Genomic DNA, 22,662 nt, shown 5'->3' with positions numbered 1-22,662 from the left:
CCTCCACGCCCGCCTTTCTCCCAAGGGGCGGAGGTCGAGCGCAGCGGCGACGCAGCCAGCGGGGTGTGAAGGGGGAGAGGGGCTGCTATGACCTTGCTCTAGAAATTCGGGTTCATTGGTGGTTTTCCGCCCTTCCGCGCTCCTTCAGCTCCCCAACGCGGTCCCGCAACCAGGCGGATAACCCTTCCCCCGGCAGCCCGCCCCGAGCTTGAACCCCCCCCCATTGACGTCAGGCCCAGCGGCCAATGGCAGGCGAGGGGATGCGGGGAGTTCCGGGCTGCACAATGGCCGCGCGCGGGGACATATGTCCCCAATTAGGACCCGGCACTCCATTGTCCCCTCACCCGCCCCCGCCCGGTGGTTCCGGTCTCCACGCTGAGAGCGCGCCCCCACGCGGCCCGTCGTCTCTGGGATCAAGGTTGCAGGGTTGGCTCCCAGGAGTGTCCGGGTGCGTCTGAGCCGGGAGCGAGCTCAAGGCGAGGGCGCGCGCTCTCCCGTCTTTGCACGCGGTGACCTTGTGCGGGGCGGCAAGGCGGGCCCGCGGACATCGGCCAAGGGCGCGCCTACGGGGGCGTGCCGGGAGTGCTGAGATCAGCGCCCCGCTGCCTGCGCGGCTCCCGGCTTCCTCCGGCGTGTCAGCCCAGGAGCCGAGTAAGGGTGGCTGTGAGCGACACGGCCCGGCGCGGGGACGCGGCGGAGACCACAGGACGGCTTTGTGGCAGCGACCCGGGAGGCAGCAGCGGCGGGATATTCATCTTGCGTGACAGTTGCTCCCGAGGGGGGGAGGCGGGGCGCGGCCACCCCCTTATCGCGGAGCCGCAGCCGGCGGGGCCGCAGCCGGCGGGGCCCGTAGCGGGGGCGGGGACAAGGATCCCCCTCGGGCGAACCGCTTGTCCCTGCCCCCTCCCAGGGGGTCCAGGCAGAGGTTCAGCCGGAGGCGCGGGGCCAATTAGCATTTTGATTGCGGGACTGGGGGGCCCATCTGGACCGATGCCTAATTACCGAGCAGAACCCTCGGGCGCCAGCGGGACGTGCAAGGCGCAGTTCCTCACCCCGTGCTTCCCGCCTCCTCCCGGACAATCCGCCCCAGTGCTGCTCTCCGACCCGACCACATCCCTGTCCCCTTCTGTTAGTCCCAGTCACCCGGTCGCTGTGTCCACGTATTTTGATCCTCCGCCCCTTCCCTCATTCTTCCACTACCCTACCCGGTCCTTTGTTCCTCCCTCTTTCCTCATTCCCTTGTCTCCATCGCCCTTCTCTCTTCCTTGGTTTCTCTGTTCCTTTAGCCAACTTTTCGGTTCCTCCATTCCTGACTTGCTGTCCCTGTCCCTGCGTCTTTGTCAATTTCCCCGTCCCCGCGGCCCCCAACCCTCTTGACGGAAGGGGCGTCAGAGCACCAACACATGTGTCCCATGGTCGGGCGCTCCCGAGGGGCGGCCCTTACTGGCAATCACTCGGGTAGAGCCTGAAGCCCCTCGGGGCGCCCAGCGGGGAGGGGCAGCTGGGCCCCGGCCTTGGCCATCAGTCCGAAGCGGCCAGGGTGTGGAGCGCACATGCTGCCCAGGAGCAATTACTTGGTTTTATTTGCCCCTCCTCCTTTCAAGCATCCCCGCCACCACCCACCCACCCTGAGATCACTGTGCACCAGTCCTGGGGTCCAGTTAGGAGCGGCTGGGGAAGGACAGTTGGAGATACTCATGCGTTTGGAAAGTTTCAGCCCTCTTCCAATGGAGGCCATCCTGAGTCTCCCCCCCCCCCCCGAGAACTGGAGGTGTGGGGAGCTTTATTGCAGAAGAGGAGACTGGGGTCCCCAGGCAAGGCTACTTCAACCTACAGTGGACCCAGTGGATTGTGGGGCACTCCAGCACCCCAGGTCTATGCATGGACCATCCCCCATAGAGCCTCTTGGCCTCTGGGACCTTGTTCCCCCTTTCGTGGTTCACATTACAGCAGCTGGGCCCAGCACCTTTGTGGGGCAGGGAGGATTTGGTGCTGTTTCTATGTTCCTCTGCCTCCCTCTGCTCTGAGTGTGCTACCTTCACAACTGGGCAGCTCCCATGCTACCTGAAAGGGGAGACCCCCAGTGTTGTATTCCCAGCACCTTGCCACCAGCAGATCCAGGAGCCCTGGGTGTGCCCACCTTCTCACCACCCTCTGCCCTACCCTCTGCTCCAGTGGGTGTATCTGGAGCCGTTTCCGCCTTCACTCCACTAACCTATATTGAAGATCAGTCTGTGCTCTGTAGTGCTTGTTTGAGGCAGGGCAGGGCAGCAGACACTGGTCTCTGTGCTCCTAGAGCCCACAGTCCAGCCTGGACACTGATGTTAACCAGAAAGATGAATAGACCATTATGAGAGCAGGAGTGGGGAGGACCTGGGGTAGAGACAAGCAATGGAACACTACTGAGACTGAACAACCTGTGCAAAGCTCCTGAGGCCACAGGGAGAGGTATGTGGGCAGAAACTCTGGGCCAGAAAGGGGCAGGTGCATGAGGGGCAGCACTAAGAAGTTGAAGCAGTAGAGGAAGGGGGCAAAGACTATGCCTGTTAGGGGATTATGGGCTTTGGCCTCCATTCCAAAGGTGATGGGATTGTATGTCTTTGAGAAGCAGCAGGGAGGCCAGTGGGGTTAAGCAGAGGGACTGAGTTTATCCAGGTCTGGGCTTTTGCCAAGTGAGCTACTGAGAGAGGCACCTGAGTCAAGGGGTGTGCAAGGGAGGGGTGGCATTGATTGTAGAATCTAAACCAGGTAAGGTGGGGGTGAGGACACATAATCGCAGGGGCTCCAGAGTGCTGGAGTCAGGAGTGAGCTGGGAGAGGGGTGATGGTCAGAGAACCAGGTCTTGAACTGAAGTGCCAGGTGGGGCTGGGGGGCAGTTCCTGGAGGTGACAAGTTTGAAGGTACAATTGAGGCAGAGGATGAGGTCATTGGCAGGAAAGAGGTCAACACTGAGGGGCCGGGAGTCTAGGAGTGGTCCATGGGAAGACTGAGACCACCAGGAATTCAGACCTGACACGGCCATGGGGTGCGATGCCCACAGCCAGGGTTGGGATGAGTGGTGGGTGCAGCTGATGGATGTGGCAGCTGGGACTCTTAGGGAGAGGAGAGGAGGGGGCTGCAGACTGCAGTGAGGAATGAGGGTGTGGCACTTCCAGGCCAGGGGGCGAGATGAGGGGAGAAAAAGTGGCCTCCAGAGAAGGCTGGTGGGAAAGCACAGGGTGGAGGGGCCACAGCTCCACTGGGAGAATGAAGGCTGAGTGACAGGGCTGAGGACGTGGTGGGGGGATTGCTGGTGCCTGGCTCCAGGGGAAGGCTTCAGGACAGGGGGGCTTTACTCCCAGGCAGATGATGTATGCTGGAAGGGGCTCATGGGGACAAGGGCTTGGGGCAGACCTGGTGGCTGCTGGGGTGGGAGCTTTGGAGCTTCAAGGGAGAGGCTAGATCCCGATGCAGTTACAAATACCTGCTTGACTGGGGGGGGGGGGGCGTAGAGCACATGCTCAGCATGTACAAGGTGCTGGGTTCAATCTCCCACATCTCCATTAAATAAAATAATAAGTAAATAAATCTAATTACCTCCCCGGCTCCCCCCCCCAAAAAAAAACTGCTTGGAAAAGACCAGGAAAAACAAAGAGCAAATATTCAAAGTAGCAGAAAATACATGCAGTAACTATAACAACGGTTAATATTCTGTTAGTAGAAACAACTGGGTTAAGTGAAGCTGGTATAGAACAGAGATACCTGCTGACACCTCCAAGGGGTTAGCAAGGGCTTTATTACACAGGAAATGAGGCCTCACCAGGAAAGACACGCAAGTTAAAGCAACAAATGCAAATTCAGGATTTGGGATTGTTCTCCTTTTATTATAGAAAACATCAGAGATGCACAAAAGTGCAGAGAGTCAGATCACACGCCTGTCACTAGTGTCACCTAAGACCAGCTCTCGGCCTGTTGGTCTGGTTTCCTCCCTGTCTCCTCTCCCTCCTCCAAATCCCAGATGCCAAATCACAAAATGCCACTTTTCTCTCAGTAAATAAACAAAGACACGAGAGCTGCGGTGCGGGCCTGGAGGTTGTAGGAGGGAACCACAGCTCTCTGAGCCAGTCCAGCCCTACCTGGAGGCACCAGGAGGTGCGACGGGGCCCTGCTCCCTTCTTGTTTCAGGTAGGGTGTCCCATCCCCTAGTGCCACTTCTAGGGCTTTTCTTTGCAGTGCACACGTGACACATGGCCTATATCGCCCTCTGAGGAAGGACTTCGGCCCCATTACTTGAAGTGGACACCTTTAGCTATCAGAGGCTCCGGGACTGCCCCTGGCCCCACACCCCAACCTCCTCCTGGTGGCCTGCGTCCCGTGGACGATGGACAGAAGTAAAGGGCCCGGGCATTTTGGCCTGAGGTGTGACACCTCTGCTGAGCCATGCAGACTCCAGTGCTCTCGGTGCCAGGGCTGGCCCGACACTCCTCCTCTCATCCCTCTGCAAGGGTGATCTCAGTAGCACATCCTGCACACCACTGCCTGAGAGACTCCCTCTTGGAGAACTTACACTGGGGATTGGGGACAGGAATGGTCCAGGAAGCCAAGCAACAGGGACTTGGGCATGTATGCTCGCTGCTGTGACCATGGCAGGCGGAGCACTGACAGCCCAGGGCACAAGGCCAAGGTCCAATGGTTAAAATTTTGGCCAGTGGTGATCTGGGACCACACAGCAGGAAGAGGACACACCAGCTGGCACATGGCACCAAGCGTTTGGCAAGTGCAGGAGTAACAGTCACAGCAGGGCCAGTGGAGGGGGATGGCCCTTACTCAGCTCCACTGCCACTCCAAAGAAGAGGCGAGGAAAGACTGGGAGACACTGAGGGCCAAAGCCCCCTGGTGCCATGCGCTAAGGCAGACTCCCATCTCTGCAGCCAAAGTGCAGAGAGTAGGGAGGGCCAGGCCCACGGCTTAACCAGCAGAGTAGCTGAGTGCCAAAGAAATGGAAACAGTTGTCCACTTCCAACACAGAGGGCAGTTTCAGGAACCAAACTTACCATCCTACCTGAAACAACTGAAAAACTGGACAAAGTATATGAAACAATGGGTCTCAAGATATTGGATAAGAAGCAACAAAGGACAGTGACCCCTGAGAGGTGACAGACAAGGTGAGCCCTGTGACCACCTCAGGCCACCGCACAAAGGAAGCAGACAGCAAGATGGTAGATTTGAACCCAATCACATCACTCATATTAAATGTAAAGGATCTAAGCACCCCGTTAAAAGGCAGAGACTGTCACATATGGAAAAGCAGGACCTAAATACAGGCTGCCTACTACAAATTCATCTTACATGTGAAGACCTAGGCTGAAACACAAGAATGGGAAAAGATACACCATATAAACATTAATAAAAGCTGGGGTGGCTATATTCACATTAGACAAAATAAATTCCTGAACAAAGGCTATTGCCAAGGATTGAGAGGGTCATTTCAAAGAAGGTTAAACATAGGGCAAAGTGTATGCTAAAACCAGGCCTTGGCTGAGAACCAAAAGGCCCTGACATACGGATTTCTGGATCCTCCTAACCCTCTGGGCTGCAGAAGTGCCACCCACCTCTTCAAGCTCCAATCCTCCTTAAGGAGACATGGGCCGCTCCCTTTCCAGACCACAAGTTATGCCCTCAGCGTCTGTCCCCACCTCCCATCGCAAGTTGAAGTCACAGCCTAACCCGGGAGCACAAGCTGTGGGCCTGGAAGGAGAGAAGGTGCCAAATCCCACAGGAGCTGTGCAGTGGGTCAAAGAGCATTCTCCCAAAGATACACCTAGGGCAGGGGGCGTGCTACTGTGGAGACTGCCAGCACCCTGTCCCAGCTGCTGGACCACCCTCCTCCTTGGGAGCCAAGCCCGGGCATCTTTTCTGCTCCTTCAAAGCCCGGTCAGCTGACCGTCCTGCTCCCACCTGTCCCATCCCCTCCTCACTCTGCCCCCCAGTCTCCTGGGTATTGGTACATCCCGCTCCGCCTCTCGTCTCCAACAAATCCATCCACCCCTTGCACCCCCACACCCCTCCTGGGGGTTCCCTCAAGTCTCCATTCCAGGCTTCCCAATCTCTGCTTCCCTCTCCACTTCCCTCTCCCATCCTCCCACCACAACTTCTCAACCTCAACAGGACCTCAGCCTCTGGCCCAACCACTCCTCTCCACCTGCGGACACGGCTTTCTTGATGGCCTCCATTAATCATGACCCCTCTGCCCAGGTGTAGACCCCCTGTGTAGGCCCCTCCCATATTGACAGGTTTGGCCATGGGGCATCAGTGAGAGTGACAGAGGTTTGGCAAAAACGTACCTCTGGGGTTTGACTCTCCCAGGCCCCCTTCTGATTGCCAACCCATGACATGAAGTGGGGCTGTCCATGGAGGGGAGGCCAGGCAGTGTGTCTCTGTAGGGGGAGGGGCCCTCTTGGGTGGACCAGCCCCAGAGGAACTGTAAGCAGATACGGTGGAGGTCCCCCAGGGAAAGAAAACCAGGCATGGCTTGCATGACATAAGAAGTCATTTTTGACCTGAGCCATTCTGTGATCTAAGCCTGGCCCCAAGGCTGGCCCGTAAACAGGTGTCAGTAATTAAAGATCATAAGGGAAGTGAGGGAACGCAGGAACAGAGGAAAAGCAGCCAAGAACAGTAGTTCAGCAATAGAACAGAGTCCTAGTTCCTCCTCAAGGGATGTACATAACCTGATGCTTCTGCATGAACTAAGACCACCCCCCAGGTGGAGGCTGGTGACTCCGTGCGGAGCCCTGAGACTGGTCGGAACCCAAGGGAGGGTGACGCTGATTTCTTCTGACCCTCGAGGGTTCAGTCGACTAAAGCTTGCGCCCTGTGGATCTCTGCCCGCCTCTGTGCTGAATTCTTCTCTTCTCAGGCCCCTGCACGAATACGCACTTGTTCTTGGCCTAAAACTTCCCCAGCTTTGCTGTTGGGGGTACACTGCTTTGGGAAGAGTCCCCGGTGTTCCCCTTGCTTGTGCCAAGTAACAGCTCCTTCCTTCTCCTGACCTGTGGCTCGGCTGTGTCTTTTGGTTTGGTACCCATTGTGTGGTCAGGCCACTCAGGATGGCTGGCACCTTGCTCTCCATACACCCCTGCTCCACCAGCCCCGGTGTCATCTACAGCCACTCACCTGACCGACCTGCCCTCTAATCACAGAGCCTAATCAGTAAGTGCCCACACACTGGCCCGTGTCCCAGCTAGTGGCTGCTCTAATCCTTAGATCAGAGCATCTCCACTTCAGAGCCTATCAAAGGGGCAGTGCAGGGCGTGCCCCTCTGTTGGCTTCCCTGGTAACCGAGGAGCCAACCTGACCTCAATTGCCTTATAACAGGCAAACTCCCCTCCACCCCTCCAGGAGGCAAGACTGCCCTGCGTCCTGCCCACCGTCTGCCGCACACGCCCCGCTCCAGACGTGTAACATCCCCTGTCCATTAAACCACTGGTGTCTCCGTCGCTGACTTCTGGCTCTTTCTTCAGTCTTCTTTACATTTTGTTTATTTATATATTTAGGGGGCAGGTAGTTAGGGTTATTTATTTATTTTGATGGAGGTACTTGGGATCAGGACCTGCTGCATGCGAAGCACACACCCTACCACTGAGCTATACCCTCCCCGCTCTTTCTTCAGCCTTGAGACTGGGCAGGTACCAGGCCTGCAGGCCTGTGAGGTGCAGCCCAACACCCACCAAGAGGTGAACCCAGTTTTGGGGTAACAGAGTGAGTGTCCCCAAGAATACTACATGGAGCCAAAGGACCACCCAGCCAAGCCAGTCAGCCTGCATAGTTGAAGAAATAATAAATGGCTGTTGTAAGTGCCTAAGTTTTGGGGTGGTTTACACAGCAATGGATGACTGGGACAGAAGTCATTATGTGGAGGGGCTGCTGCTGGACCAAACACCTAAAACAAGTGGCATTGCTTTGTGCCAGGTGGCAAGCAGAGGCCCAAGGGCACTGTCAGCTGAGGCTGGAAGTGAAGAAGCTGCAAATGGAGGCTGGAGAAAGGGGCCCTGTGTTAGCAGGAACATCAGCGAGCACCTCCAGTCACTTGGAAGGTGGGAAATGTACCTAATGAACTTTTTCTGATTTTCCAGGAAAATCGCGAAAATGCCTGTAAAGAGTTGGGTTATGTCCTTCCCTCAGAAAAGACAGGTTAAAGCCCTAACCCCACTATCTCAGAATGTGCTTTATCTCGAAATAGGGGCACTGCTGATGTAGCTAGTTAAGATAAGGTCAAGTTGCAGGAGAAGAGGGCGCAAGAGGATGGTCATGTCCCAAGTCTCAGGTGCCTGGGGCGGGATGCCAAGTGAGGGTCCTTGGCTTCGCACAGGAAGGCATTCAAGAGTGAGCCACAGTGGAGGGAAAGCAAGTTTATCCAGAGAGATGCACACTCCATAGGCAGAGTGCAGTCAGTCTCAGAAGGGAGAGCAGCCCTGGGCTGTGGAGTTGTTAGTTTTCATGGGCTGGGTAATTTCATGAGCTAACGGGTGAGAGGATTGTTGCAACTATTTGGGGGAAGGAGGTGAATATTTCCAGGAATTGGGCCGCCACCCAGTTTTTGTTCTTTGACAGTCAGCCTGGGAACTGTCGTGTCACCTGCGGGCATCCCATTTAGAGGCCAAAACCTCACGCTGAGCATGTACCGAGGCTCCAGGTCTGTGGGAAGTCGGATCTCCCGCCGTCTTGGGCTGCTACATTTCAATGGTACATTTGCTGCAACCAGGAAACCAACACTGGTCCATTACTATTAACTGATCTCCAGGCACTACTGGGGTTTCACGCATGTTTCTGCTGACATCCTCTTTCTGTTCCAGCAACCAATTCAAGGTACTGCAGCCCGTTCAGTCATCAGGTGAACCTAGTCTCCTGTGATCTGTGATGCTTTCTCCGTCTTTCCCGCTTCCTCATGACCTTGACAGTTTTGAGGCATGCTGCTCAGCTTTGCAGAATGTCCCTCTGCTGGGTTTGCCTGCCATTCTCCTGAGATAGGCCTGGGGCTGTTGGTTGGGGAGGAGATCACGGAGACGATGTGGGCACCACAGCCAAGGGCACATGATGCCAGCATGACTCATCACTGGAGAGGCTAGCCTTGGCCATTGGGTGCAGTGCTGTCTGCCAGGCTTTCCTACTGTAAAGTTGTTTTTCTGTTCTTTGGAAGAAAGTCACTAAATCCAGCCTACACTCAAGGCTGTCCCATATTTTTACAGAAATGTCTATTGAAGATATTCTGTCCCTGTCTCACTAATGTACTTTGTGTGTGGAGGGAAAGAGAACTCCTTTTTTCTTTTTAGTTCATAGGTCTCTGCACTCACGACCCACACAGGTGGGCTGCACTCAAGAAGGGACACCTGAGAAACCTCATCTGCACCTGGACCTGACTTAGATGCAGGATCCTGGACTTGAGGTCTGAGCTGGGTGCTGTGGTGGGATGAGATGTGGGAGTTCTCAGGAGGGGCCGGGGGGTGGGGGGCACGGTGAACTGCTTGCCCTCCTGGCTCCCAGGAACCTCCTGGCGTTCATGCACTTAGTACACTCACCCCTGACGAGCTCTGGGCTCATCCACTTGCTTGTCCACTGGGACATTAGTATGAGTGATGCATGCAAAGGCTTAATGGGATGTGGCACTGGCCCACCAGCACCAAGCAGTCACCTGAATGATGAGACGCCACTTGACAAGAGGCCCTGGACGACAGGGCTCATTTGGTCCCAGCTAATGTAGCCACATGATCAATCCCAGCTGCACACATGGGGTGGGACCACGCAGCTGAGCCCAGGCACCATAAAACCGTGAGAACCAGTACACTACTGCTGTTTTAAGCCCCTAAGCTTAGGGTGGTCTGTTACATAGCAACAGAGGACTGAAGCCCCTTGTCCTTCACCCTTTGAGTCCCGCCCTCACCCCCTGCCTTCCCACCTCAGGTCCCATGGTCCAGAATCATAACCACTCCCATGCCCCCCCCACACTCTTACCATGTTGTTTTGGCTGAGCCCCAACCCTCCTTAAACTGAACTATCTGCCTACTCCACAGCTGCATCCAGGAGCAAAACCTTGTTAGAGGAAAACATAAAACCACACTTCCTGGTCCTTTAAATGTGTAACACCCACCTCCTTGGGCTCTGCACACTGCCAGGGCTCCTACTGTACTTCCCTCGTCCTGCGCTCTGGAAAGACTATTTCACATCTTGTCTTTTTTCCTTGAAACCTTCTAATTTCCACCTCACCCACTCACCCACACACCCACCCTCACAAACCTAATACCATTCTTTATTAGTGTGAATCAGGGGCTTGGCTGCAAGTGTTACAAAATTCTAATTAAAATGGCTAAAACCATTGAAGTGTCTCCTTTGCAGAGTCTGACAGAAGCAGGACAGCTAGAGCTGGCAGGACAGCTGCACAGCCATTAAGCTCCAAGAGTCCGCCTTGCTGCTCTGCCATTCTCAACACATGCATTCTATCTGCTTCGTGATCCAAGATGGACGCTTGAGCCCCCCGTCACCACGGTGCATTCCAGACCACAGAAAGAAGGGAATGGCAAAGACAGGCAAACACCTCGCCGGAAGGACACATTTAGCTCTCAGACGTACCAGCTCTTCTTCTTCTTCTTTTTAGTATAATTGACCTACTGCACGATGTTAGTCCAGGTGCAAGACTTAGTGATTCAGCGTCTCTACACATTACAAAACATCCCCGCGATAAGCTAGTCACCCTCTGCCACCACACAGAGTTGTTGCATTGCTATGGACTGTGCCCCCGACGCCGCACACCTCATCCCCACGACTCATTTATCTTGTAGCTGGAAGTTCGCACCTCTTATTCTTATTCCCTCACTTACTCCCCTCATCCCCCACCCCTCTCTGCTCTGGCAAGAACCTGTTTGCTCTCTCTTTCTATGACTCTGTTTCTGGTTTCTTTTGTTTGTTCATTTGTTTTGTTTTCTAGATTCCACACGTAAGTGAAATCATACAGCGTTTGTCTTTCTCTGTCTGGCTGATTTCACTTAACATAATGCCCTCCAGGTCTGTCCATGTTGTTGCAGAGGGCAAGATTTCGTTCTTCTTTTTTAAACAACGGAGTCACATTGCATTCTGTATACATATGTATGTACAGAGAGAGGGCAAACAAGGCTGCAGTGAACATGGGAGTGCAGTATCTTTTCTAATTAGTGTTCTTGTTTTCTTCAGGTAAATCCCCAGAAGCGGCATTCCTGGATCCTACGGTAGTTCTGTTTTTAATTTTCTGACGAACCTCCATACTGTTTTCCATTGTGGCTGCACCAATTTGCACACCCACCAGCAGTGCACGAGGGTCCTTCTCTCCACATCCTCACCAATGCTGTTTTCATCTTCTTTGACGATGGTCATTCTGACAGGTGTGAGGTGACGCCTCCCTGAGGTTCTGATTTGCATTTCCCTGATGACTGATGTCGTTCTTATGTGTCTGCTGGTACCTGAATGTCTTCCGAAAAGTGTCTGTTCAGGCCCTCTGCTCATCTTTCACTGGGGTTGTTTGTTTTGCTGATATGTTGCAGCATATGAGTTCTTTGTATAGTTTGGATACTAACCCCTTGTTGGCTATATTCTTTGCAAATATTTCTCCCATTCAGGAGGCTGCCTTTTCTTTTTGTTGGTGGTTTCCTTTGCTGTGCAAAAGCTTTTTAGGTTGATGCAGTCCCACTTGTTTATTTTTCCTTTTGTTTCCCTTGCCTGAGGAGACAGATCCAAAAAAATACTGCTAAGACCGATGTTGAACAGTGTACTGCCTATGTTTTCTTCTAGGAGTTTCATGGTTTCAGGTTTTACATGTAAGTCTTTAATCCATTTTGAGTTTGTTTTTGTGCATGGTGTGGGAAAGCAGTCCAGTCTGATTCTTTTGCATGGAGCTGCCCAGTTTTCCCAACATTGAAGAGACTGTCTCTTCCCCCGTGTATATTCTTGCCTCCTTTGTCGTAGATTGACCACAAGTGTGTGGGTTTATTTCTGGGCTCGCTATTCTGTTCCATTGATCGACATGTCATTTTTGTGTCGGTACCACACTGTCTGGTGACTATAGCTCTGTAGGATTGTTTGAAATCAGGGAGTGTGATACTTCCAGCTTTATTTTTCTTTCTCAAGATTGTTTCAACCATTTGGAGTCTTTTGTGTTTCCGTACACATTTTGGAATTGTTTGTTTCGATTCTGTGAAAAATACCATTGGTATTTTGTTAGGGATTGCACTGAATCTGTAGATAGCTTTGAGTAGTGTGGTCATTTTAACAACATTAATTCTTCCAATCCATGAACACAGTCTATTTTTCCATGTTTATGTCGTTTTCAATTTCTTTCATCAGTGTCTTAGACAGTTTTCCGAGTACAAGTCTTGTACCTCTTTGGTTAGATTTATTCCCAGGTGTTTCATTCTTTTTTTACGCAATTATGAATGAGACTGTTCTCTCACTTTCTCTAATAGTTCCTTGTTAGTGTATGGAAATGCAACATATTTCTGTATATTAATTTTGTATCTTGAAACTTCACTGAATTCATTTATTAACTCTAATAGTTTTTTGGTGATTTCTTTGGAATTTTCTATGTCTAGTGCCATATCATCTGCAAATGGTAACAGTTTTACTTCTTCTTTTCTGATCTGGATTCCTTTTATTTATTTTTCTTCTCTGATTGCTGTGGCCAAGACTTCTAATACTATGTTAAATAGAAGTGGCAAGAGTGGGCATCCTTGTCTTTCTCCTGATCGTAGAGAAAATACTTTCAGCTTTTCACCTTAGAGTATGCTGTTAGCTGGGTTTGTCATATATGGCGTTTATAATGTGGAGGTATGTGCCCTAAATATCCACTTTGTTGAGAATTTTTATCAAAAATGGATGCTGTATTTTGCCAAAGTTTTTTCCACATCTATGGAGATGATCATGTGAGTTTTATTCTTCAATTTGTTAATGAACTGCATCACATTGATTGATTTGTGAATATTTACCCATCCTGGTGTCCTTGGGGTAAATCCCGTTTGATCGCGGGTAAAGCGTTATTGAATTTGATTTGCTAATATTTTGTTGAGGATTTTTGCATCTATGCTCATCAGGGATGTTGGCTTGTAATTTTCTTTTTTGTGTGGTGTCTTTGTCTGTAGTGTCTTTGTTTCTGCAGTTGGAGCATATTCCTCTGGAGCCTCATTTTGCCTAATTCTCTGTTTTTATTTTCTGTGTATTAGGCAGGTCAGTTATGCTTCATGATCTTGGAGAAGTGGCTTATGTAGGAGACGTCCTATGAGGTTCAGCAGCACACTCCGCTCTGGTCACCAAAGCTGTATGCTCTAGGGGTGCCCTTTAATGTTGTGGTGGAGTCCTCCTGTGGCATGCTGGTAGATGGAGCTGACCCCTGGCCAAGTTGGCTGCCAGACCTTGACTCATGCAGAGAGTACTGACTCACTGCTGGGCAGGGCCTGGTCCCAGGGCAGGCTGGCTGCAGGACCTAGGGGATCCTGGTGGTAGGTGGGGCCGGTCCCCCCACTGCTGGCTGCTCAGCCTGAGGGCTCCCAGGACTGGTGCGAAGTAAGCCCCCAGCACTAATAAGCCAGAGGGAGGACTCCAGAATGGTGCTTGTCAGCACCTGTGTCCTTGTGGTAGAATGAGCTCCCAAGAATGGCTTCCAGCAGCACTTATGTTCCCAGGGGGAGCCCCAGTGGCCTCCTGACTCTCCGGGAGGCTGAGATCAGCAAATGAGTCTAATTCAGGCTCCTTTCAAATTACTGCCCCTGCATTGGGTCTTGGAGCGTGTGACACTGGGCACACCCTTTGAGGGGAGACAGTTTCCCACAGCCCTCTGGCCCTCCCATGCACCAGGCCTACTGGCCTTCAAAGCCAGCTATTCCGGGGGCTCATCCTCCCAGTGCGGGACCCCGTGCTGGGGAACCTGCTGTGAGGCTCAGACCTCTCACTCCTTGGGGAGAACTGCTGCAGTTGTGATTATCTGCTCATGTGTGGGACACCCAGTGGGGGTGTGGGTCTCCACGATATCACGACTGCGCCCCTCCCACCCACGTTGTTGTGGCTCCATCTTTATATCTTTAGTTTTAGAAGATCTTTTCTGCTGGTCTTCAGTTGGCACTTATCGATGGTTGTCCTGTAAACAGTTTTACTTTGGGTGCCCGTGGGAGAAGGAGAACTCAGGGTTTTCTGACTCTGCCACCTTGGCCATCCCTCCTCCCCACTTCTACACATAACGATTCTTACATTGCATTACTCAAAGAATTCATCTGAAGACCACCTTCCTATCTGGAATGGAGTCTGGGAAATGCAGTCTTTCTTCTGCATGATCACATGCCTAGATAATTTTGGGGGACTTTTTCTGGGGAACAAGTGGAGGGTGGGCAAGGATCCTGCTCCCCATCCCAACTGTGTTCCCAATCCTTCCTCTTCTGCGCAGCCAAGAAGTGTTCCCTGCAAATGTCCCTTGTCACCTGCTTCGTAATACATATCTTTTTGTTGGGCCATTCCCATCTGCACGGCAATGTGCCTTTAAAAGTGAACAACAAGATCTACCTCCCACAGCAGCCTCCAGGTCTCTCTTCCCTTGGCAGTGAGTCTCCCTGTGTGGTCTCCCCCTGCCTCCCCTCTCCTTCCCCTGCCCCACCCTGCTCCTGCAGTGCTGCTCAGTCCCTACCCTGAGGCTGTTTCTAGGGGATCTTCCCACCCCTGGTGAGCCCCCATCCCAGCGGACATGCGTTTCCTCCCCTTCCCTCTCAGGTTCTCTTGTCCCCTCCCTCTGTGAGCCTTGTCCTCTCCCTCTGTGTGCCAGGTGCCAGGGCGCTATCCTTGGCTGGCCTTTTCTTTCTCTACCGACTGACTGTCTGCCAGGGGGACACCAGGGCCTGGCCTGAGGGACCTCCTGTGGGATGAGAGCCCCAGATCTCTGCTTCATGCCCCTCCCCCTTCACCCCAGAGCCTCCCTGCCACCTCAAAGTCTCCCCTAGCTCAGAACTCCTAATTCCTCGTCTCTCCTCCCGAAGACCCCCCCAGCTCCAGGCCAGGAACCCTGGACTCCTTTCCTGCATGCATCCAGCCTGCCAGCAAAGCCTATCTGCTGTGTAGCTCAGACCTGCCCATAACCCTCTCTGTTCCTCTCTGCCCCACTGGGGTTCAGGCTCCCCTTCTCTCCCCGCACAATTCCTGCAACCTCCTGGCCTTTCCCCACCCCTGCCCAGATTACAGCGCATGTCTGCTTACAACTCCCAGTGGTTTCCCACTGCAGAGAGAAAAACCATTTCCTGCCCCCCCCAGCTTTCTCTGGCCAGCCGGCCCCCTTGCAGCGTCTCCAGCTCACGCAGCTCAGCCCCGCACCGCGCACTGTGCCCTTGACACTTCCCGCCCTCTTCTCAGAAGCCTCTCCCCCTGAGCGCCACGTGAGCCTCAGCTCCTCGTCTCAGCTCAAATGCTGAATCCTTGGAAAGATCTGACCCCCAGATGAAGGAACCCCACCCTCCTCCAGGCACTTTGCAGCAAGAAGTCAGCGCTTCAGTCTGGGTCTCCCTTAGGATGTCGTCTCTGGGAGGGCAGGGGCTTGGCATTGCCTGGGGGGGGGGGACTGAATCCCAACCTGAAGCCTTGGTAACCAATCTGAACAGCCTCCTGGAGCCCAAGGGGCTGGCACACAGCACACAGGCAACTTGGGCACCCTAGGCCTGGCTCAACCACATGGCACTCACTCACCCAGGCAGCCTAGCCCCTTGGCCCACACGCCACACACCTCACCCCCAGCCTATCCAAACCCCTCCATTGCTGAGTTCTGCCCACTCTCCTGAGCTTTCCCTGTAGGGAAAGCTAGGCCCTGCCACTCTGGGGAAAGCTTGGGCCCCGCCATTCTGGGGACAGCTTGGGCCCCATCCTGAGGAGTAGGGGGTCCCTGCACTCGTGCCTTGAGTAACAATTGCCTGAGGCAGTCCCAGCAGCCTCTGGTCCCTGCTCCAGAGACAGGCAGAGATGCTGGGAGTCAGTGAGTGACTCTGAGCCAGGGTTCCAGGCAGGTCCAGCTTCACAAGCATGTGATCTGAGCAATCTGCAGGACCCCAAGCTCAGAGGAATCTGCGCTTGATTTAACACTCTAGTACTGCTGTCTGGAAATTCTTACTTTTTAACAAAGACCTCCACATTTTCATTTTGCATGGGGCCCTGCAAAGTCTGCAGCTGGTCCTGGTGCCAGGGATACTCCGCTGACACAGTGCACAAAGGCCTGGGTCATGACCATGGCCCTGAGGGAAAACGCTGAACAGGAAACCAGGTGGACAGTGCCAGGTGCCTCTGTTTTCTCTGCTCCCACAGCAGCTTTCACCACCCAGAAGTGAGAACACCCACTGGACAGGGAACCTGGGACTGGGGTTCCAACAGGCAGGCAGAAGCCCACTCCAGGGACACCGCGGCTCTACTCTGCCAGCGGGCCTGAGGCTCTGGCAGAGGGCTCCATGGCAGCGCCCTCTGGGCGTACCTAGCCGGGATCCACCCTCGAGGCAGAGGGCCTGACCTGCTGCCGTGCCCCCATCCCAGCACTGATTGGACTAGAGCAGACACCTGACCCAGAGTGGACCAATCAGATTCTGACTCCTGGATCCCACTCACTGGTCCGCACTTCTGTCGCCAAGTAGGACCAGTTCAGTGCTACTGACCAAGAGAGGCAAGTGTGTCCCACACGTGTCCTGGAGGCCTGGCCTCTTGTCATGGTCACTCCCACAACTACCCCCTCTTCCAACCCCAACTCTGGGCTGCTCCCTGACAGGCTCCCTGACGCCCTGTGAAGTGTGCACTAAAGGAAGACCCTGGAGCAGGAGCCCCCAAACGCACGGGGGAAACGACCAGGCTTAAGCAAGAGGTCACTTTATTGAGAGGAAGGCCAGTAGTCGGTGGAGCTGGGATATTGGAGGAGAAGGGCGAGCCCAGTTCTGGGCTCGGGGAGGGGGTGCCCGCCGGCAGCATCACACGTCCAGGTCGGACCCAGAGCTCAGCTTGTCATAGGCACGGGTCTTGCGCAGCGCGATGCCCGGGCTGAAGGTGGCCCCCAGCGGCCAGTGGCGGACCACGTGCCGGTACGAGGAGGCCAGACTGTCGAAGTAGTTAATGTTGAGCTTCCGGGCGATGTGACGACCCAGATATTCCATTTGCTGTGGGAGTGGGTAACGGTCAGCTCTTGTCAGGACAAGAGAAGCCCTGCCACCCGCAGCCGCGGCGCCCCCGAGGGGTCCCCTCCCCTTGCAGACCGCATCTCCAGCCCTGCCCGTCAGCCCCCGTGCCCTTTTCTGGCCGAAGACCTTGTTGTATGCACCCTCCACCTGCAAAATGGGCTCATCCTAGCGCCCTAAACAGTGGCCGGGTTCATGCTGAACCGAGGAGGGAGGGGAGCGTGTCTGAGGCCCCTAGGCCGGCTGGGTGGGACCCACCTCGTAGCGCTCTGACAGCTGCACCAGCACTAGCGGCTCCAACTTGTGGCCGCACAGAACCAGCTGGAAGAAGCACCTTCTGTAGGCTGGCAAGAGGCAAGCGGCTCAGCTCCGGGGCTCTGGGGAGCGGGGACGGGGGCTTCGGGACCGGGCATGGGCCCGCTTGCCCGGCCCTCCCCACTCCACATGGCTTCCCTTCCCTTGCACGCAGCCCCCGCATCTGCTGCCCGCCCGGTGCGTCACCGTCGGAGCTGAGCGCCAGGCGCACGTAGACCAGATGCATGGGCCCCTGACACACAGTGCGGCCCTGGATGGAGAAGTGGTACACGCCGCGCGTGTGGTTGAGCACTAGGCGGCGTCGCGGCAGCGACGAGATCATGAGCCACAGGCCGATGCCCATGCCGTAGGCGGGGAAGCCCCAGGTCTCCTGCTTCCGCACCTGCGGACGCCGCGGAGACCTTCTGAGCCGCCGCGGGGCCCGGGGGCGGGGCGCCGAGTGGAGGGTCCGGCCCCCACGGGAGGAAGGCCTTGAGGGGCCGGCCCAGGAGCTCAGACCTGGCTCACGAGGCCGAAGCTGACGAGCAAGAGGCAGACGACGAAGAGCAGCGTCCCCTTCCACAGCGTGTCCAGGTAGTACTCGAGCACGAAGACTGGGGGCGGCGCGGCGGCGGCGCATGAGGACAGCGTGCCCCTGCTCGCAGCCGGAGGTGACAGAGCCAGGGTCGGGGCCCGGAACACCCGACCCACACAGGGCTTGGGGCCCGGATAGGCGTCCAGCCTACGGTTCCAACGTCCACTCGCGCGCGACCGGCCCCACCCAGGGCCTTGCCCCCTTGTTTCGCCTCGGCTCCGCCCTGTTCAGGTCCTGGTCCCGCCCAGGGCTATGGCTCCGCCCCATTCAGGTCCCCACCCCGCCCCGCGTCCCGGGCCCTCCCGGTTCTGATTTCCTGACCCCAGCAGCGGTCCACGCGCACCGTTCGGCTGCTGCTCCGTGAAAGGGTAGAAGCTGTTGCTCCTAAGGCGCTTAGCCAAGTTACGCTCGGTGCAGAAGAGTCCTAGGGCCCAGAGCTGGAAGGGCTTGCCGCCGGAGGTCGTGGGCAGGCTGCTGATCCCGCCCTTGCGGACCTGAGTCAGGTACAGGCAGTCAGCCGAGCGGCTCATCTGTTGCCACCGCCCACTGCCCACAGTCACGCTCATACCTGGGGGAATAAAGCCTCCAGGATTGCGGCCCAGGAAGGAGCAGGAGCTCTCAGGCAATGGCAGGGGAGCGATGCCAGGTGGCGGTCCAGGCTGGGCTGTGCAGGGTTCTAGAAGCTCTGAGCGGCGGGTTCTAGAAGGGCTCGTCCTAGTGACCACTCCTTCTCCAGGGAGTCTCCGGTCCAGGCCTGTGGTGGGCGTACACTTCCCGGTAGTCCCCACCCCTGTACAGCCTGGTTCAGTCTTCACCTGAAGGTGGAGGAAGTGGACATCCCAGGCCTGAGCTGGGATCTGCAAGCAGGTGCCCCACCACGAACCCCATGGCTAAGCATGGCTTTCATCTCTCCATTGCCACCTCTGCCCAGGCCAAATCCTCACATACAACCACTGACAGCTCAGCTTAGTGTCCCTGAGAGTAGCGCGTGCACGCACGCGCGCGCACACAGACACACACACACTCCCTCTCTCTCCCAGTCCAAGATTTGAGCCCAGGAGTGAGAAGGTAAGACACAGCCACATGCAGACTCAGGGGCCCTGGGGGCCACCTCCAAGCCCACGACACACAGGTTCTGGGCCCATTCTAGCCCCTCAGGGACAGCCCGTTCCCTCACCCTGATCACAAAGAACACACAAGAGTTCCTAAAAATGTTTTATTATAACGCTCAAACATTCAAAAGTGGGAAAGGGTGCAGGGCAGGGCTGGCCAGCCGAAGAGTCCGGAGCTGCCTAGCTGACAGAGGGGAGGCTGGTTAGCAGCTGCTCCAGGCACCACTGGACTTCCCCTGGGCCCCTATAGGCCCGCTTCAGGCCCCGGGGCAGGCAGCGGCAGGACTCCAGGTTGAGGTACAGCAGACCCGGGCAACTGCTGATCACAGAGCTGTGCAGGCAGGGCAGACCACGGGGGTTAAGCCACTGGCCCCTACAAGACCCAGACCCCAGCAAGGCCTGGGTAGGGAGACCTCTCTACCCTTGCACCACAGCTGGCTCTGCGACCTACAGCCACCAAGGCCCAAGCCCCATACTCTTGATGTCCCCAAGGCCAGCCCCAAGCAGGGGCTTGGCCAGTATGGGCTCCCCTTTCAGACCCCTGGAGCTGGCAAGCCAGGAGGACAGGAGGGCAAGCCACACGGGCCCCAAAGAACTGACAGGGGGAGGGGGGCACTAACCTGACTGTGCTTGGTGTGACCTGGGTGCCCCTGAGGTTGAGGGAGCACAGGGCTGGGTGTGAGCCCTCAGGGGTGCCTGAGAAGGCGGCTAAGGCCTGCTCCAGGTCCTTCTCGCTGAAGCCCTGGCCACTTAAGTCCAGTTCCTGCAGAGTGTGGCACCACTTCTGGGTCAACAGAGGGCTGCCCTCCTTGGCTAGAGTCAGCCGGTCTGACATGCCATACAGGCCCAAGTGAAGCTGCTCCAGCTCTGGAGGTGACAAGAGTGGGCGTGAGCTGTGGAGCGGGCAAGGACCCCCACAAGCCACCTGTCCAGCTACCGCCCAGGGAGAGCTGACCCTGACATGGCAGATCATGCAGGCCAGCAGGCGTGATTCGGGCACAGCCGCGAAGGTCCAACAAGCGCAGGTTAGGGGAGCCGTGGAGCAGGCGGTCTAGGACCTCATTGCTCACGAAGTTGCAGGTGGAGCTGGCAAGGCAGAGCTCCTCCAGGCTGGGGAAGCCCGGGCCAGGAGTCACTGCTCGCCCCGAAGGCTTGGGCAGCCACATCAGGTTCAGAAGCCGCAGCACCTGGGAAAAAGGCCCAGGCTGCAGATGGGGAGAGGGGTGACAGGTGGGAGAGGTGGGGCGTCAGGTACCTGCAGCTGGGGGCAGCCTTTCTGCAGAGCCTCTACAGGAAGTTGGAGGGGAGTGATGTTGTGGTTGATGCCGGTGCTCACCTCCAGGACCTGAAGCTGTGGGCAGCAGCTGCCCTGCAGGGGCAGAACACTGGGTCAGTGGCCTGGCGGGATCGGGCTCAGCATCCAGCTCTGCTCCTGCCCATAACAGACCTACCAGCAGTGCACCCAAGATGGCTGTTGTCTGGGAGCTGTAGGTCAGCCACAGCTTCCGCATTCGGGGCCCTGCCTCCTCCAAGAAGCTCACCACAGCCGTGGACTCCACCTGGGGACCCAGCACAGGGGTACCTGTCACCTCAGCCCAGGCTTCTTTGGGGCCGCTGGGGACACAGGGCTCACCATGGAATGTTGTACGTCCAGGCTGTGGAGCTGGGGGCAGGCTTTGGCTAGCATGATCAGAGTGTTGGGGGTCACACTGTGGCAATCCGAGAGCTTGAGGAAGGTGAGCCGAGGACAGGACTCACTAACCAGCTGTGGAAGACAGGGCCAGCTGGGATGCGGGGAGTGAAGGCTGTGGTCCACAAAGTAGAGACTGATGGTTGGCACCAACCCTACTTCACTGCCTCAGCACTGATCTCCCTGCTGCCCTTGCCAGGCCTACCTGGGTGCTCCCATCTCTCACAACTCCCAGCTGGAGGAGACACCAGGAAAGGAGAGCCAGGCAGGCATCCCCATGGGGCATCATTGGGCCCCACGGTGTCTGACCCACTCCCTGGAAGTACCGGGCAACCCCAGAGTGTCATGGCTGGAGTGCAGGGCAGCCTGGAGCTCTCACCTTCAACACAGGGTGTACCTGGGACTTCCAGTGGATGAGAGTCAGCCTCTGGAGCTGTGAGAACCTGGGCCGACAGCAGAGGCAGAGCTGCACAGCGTTCCCAAGCTGCCCTTCTGTCAGCGTTCTCCCACCCATCACGTTGGTGCAGGGAGAAGAAGGGGTCTGGGGCTTCCCACACATCACACAAATGGAGTGAGGGGTTAAGACAAAGATGGAACTCCTCACCGATTGGGGATAAGCCACTCAAGGGAAGCAAGGAGCTTCTTCTCGGCCTTGGCTCCGCCTTTGGCAGGGCGGCCCGCCAGCGGGGGTGACAGAGTCAGGGTGTGCCAGAGCGCGGGCTGGGAGGCGGCCTCGTGCCAGCGGCGGCACACGCGTGCAGCCCTGGGAAAAAAATCTCTGCTTAAGGGCCGGGCCTTTTGTGGCCGATGCCCGCCCCGACCAGCTGCCGCCATGGGGTTTTCTAAGAGGAGGGACCCGCCCCCCACAACCCTCACAACGCTTTGGACACCTCAGCTCAAAGTCAGGACCCTGCGGTTCCAAATGAACCACCTGAGAGACTGCGCACTCTGGCACGCATAGTGTGGGCGCTTAGCCACCCGCTGCGTACGCAAGAGGTCAGCATGAGCTACAGCGCTGCGCGCGACGGGCTTGGGTACCTGCCGAGGAAGGGCATGGGCCCATTCGCCTCCACCAACAGCCCGAAAATCCGCAGCAGGATTTCCAAGGGGATGCGGTCGCCCCAGCCCGGGTCGGGCCCCTGCTGCGGAGCGGGCGCGGGTGAGGTCCTGGGCTTGGCTTTGGCCTCAGCGGGGCGGGACGCCGGGGGCCGCAGCCGCCGACCGCGGCGGGCGGCGCGCCTCTGCGCGCGGGCGCGGGCGGGCCCCAGGGTGGGTAGCACCAGCAGCATGCTGTCCGCCTGCAGCAAGTGGTACCCGGAGCCGCTCGGCGCCAGCCGATCCCACCACCAGTCCTCTGCCGAGCGGGCCGGCGCCCCGGCCAGCGGCGTCCCCCGGACTCTTCGCCGGGCCCGCGGAGCCACCCCAGGAGCCATGGCCACTCGCCACGCTCCAAGCTCTGCCCAGTGGAGCGGGAAGTGACGGGATCCTGCAGCGGAAGAGGCGGGGCGGTGTCTGGACCACGGGCTCGACCCCTCTCCGGGCTCCGCACTCTACTTCCGGGGCGGGATTTCCGGTGCTGGGCCGTGCATGGGGCACGCCGACCTGCGGCTTCCCTGATTTCTGGCCGAATTGGAGTCCTCACTCCGGCCCGGCTGCGTTTTCTGGCCCCACTGGTTTTGGGCTGGGACTGGGGCCTTGGGCCGGAGGTGGCGCCCTCGAAGTGTGGCGGGACGGCCGGCCGCTGCGTCAGGGAGCGCGCAGGTGCTGGACCCCGAGGCGCAAGGACCCCGGCTG

General features: G+C 56.6%; 2 protein-coding genes across 9 annotated transcripts; both read right to left on the bottom strand.

The window, feature by feature from the left end:
• Positions 1 to 16,859: 16,859 nt before the first annotated feature.
• TMEM249 (transmembrane protein 249) lies at positions 16,860 to 18,981 on the bottom strand. Of its 3 annotated transcripts, XM_032468299.1 has the most exons (5): positions 18,410 to 18,981; positions 17,991 to 18,085; positions 17,679 to 17,874; positions 17,436 to 17,521; positions 16,860 to 17,159 (listed from the first exon to the last, which is right to left on the bottom strand). In XM_032468299.1, exons 1-5 carry the CDS (start codon positions 18,630 to 18,632, stop codon positions 16,974 to 16,976), a joined length of 786 nt encoding a protein of 261 aa, XP_032324190.1. In that variant the 5' UTR covers positions 18,633 to 18,981; the 3' UTR covers positions 16,860 to 16,973. The 3 variants fall into 3 exon arrangements, with proteins under 3 accessions (XP_032324190.1, XP_032324189.1, XP_032324188.1); XM_032468298.1 differs by having other exon boundaries at positions 17,679 to 18,560; positions 18,635 to 18,969; XM_032468297.1 differs by having other exon boundaries at positions 17,097 to 17,159; positions 17,436 to 18,560; positions 18,635 to 18,969.
• Positions 18,982 to 19,268: 287 nt separating this feature from the next.
• On the bottom strand, positions 19,269 to 22,630 carry FBXL6 (F-box and leucine rich repeat protein 6). Of its 6 annotated transcripts, none has more exons than XM_032468289.1 (9): positions 21,907 to 22,630; positions 21,473 to 21,631; positions 21,248 to 21,311; positions 20,812 to 20,943; positions 20,630 to 20,737; positions 20,434 to 20,547; positions 20,134 to 20,383; positions 19,799 to 20,045; positions 19,269 to 19,509 (listed from the first exon to the last, which is right to left on the bottom strand). In XM_032468289.1, the coding sequence occupies exons 1-9, from the start codon at positions 22,299 to 22,301 to the stop codon at positions 19,359 to 19,361; spliced, it is 1,620 nt and encodes a 539-aa protein (XP_032324180.1). In that variant the 5' UTR covers positions 22,302 to 22,630; the 3' UTR covers positions 19,269 to 19,358. The 6 variants fall into 6 exon arrangements, with proteins under 6 accessions (XP_032324180.1, XP_032324181.1, XP_032324183.1 ...); XM_032468290.1 differs by having other exon boundaries at positions 20,134 to 20,365; XM_032468292.1 differs by lacking the exon at positions 20,812 to 20,943.
• Between the last annotated feature and the right edge of the window lie 32 nt (positions 22,631 to 22,662).

The sequence above is a fragment of the Camelus ferus genome, chromosome 25, assembly GCF_009834535.1.
Source record: "Camelus ferus isolate YT-003-E chromosome 25, BCGSAC_Cfer_1.0, whole genome shotgun sequence".
Lineage (NCBI taxonomy): Eukaryota > Metazoa > Chordata > Mammalia > Artiodactyla > Camelidae > Camelus > Camelus ferus.
Note: the sequence above shows the minus strand (reverse complement) of the source record. Positions and strands in the feature narration are given on the sequence as shown.

Excerpts from the sequence above, each read along its gene's own strand:
- FBXL6 (XM_032468289.1), bottom strand. The coding sequence starts at position 22,301 with ATGGCTCCTGGGGTGGCTCCGCGGGCCCGGCGAAGAGTCCGGGGGACG. Across the intron at positions 20,384-20,433 it reads AAGGCTGCCCCCAGCTGCAG|CCTGGGCCTTTTTCCCAGGT; the intron begins GTACCTGACGCC and ends CCCCATCTGCAG. Across the intron at positions 20,046-20,133 it reads GCATGATCTGCCATGTCAGG|AGCTGGAGCAGCTTCACTTG; the intron begins GTCAGCTCTCCC and ends TGTCACCTCCAG.
- TMEM249 (XM_032468299.1), bottom strand. The coding sequence starts at position 18,632 with ATGAGCGTGACTGTGGGCAGTGGGCGGTGGCAACAGATGAGCCGCTCG. Across the intron at positions 18,086-18,409 it reads CACGGAGCAGCAGCCGAACG|TCTTCGTGCTCGAGTACTAC; the intron begins GTGCGCGTGGAC and ends CGCCGCCCCCAG. Across the intron at positions 17,160-17,435 it reads AGCTGTCAGAGCGCTACGAG|CAAATGGAATATCTGGGTCG; the intron begins GTGGGTCCCACC and ends CCACTCCCACAG.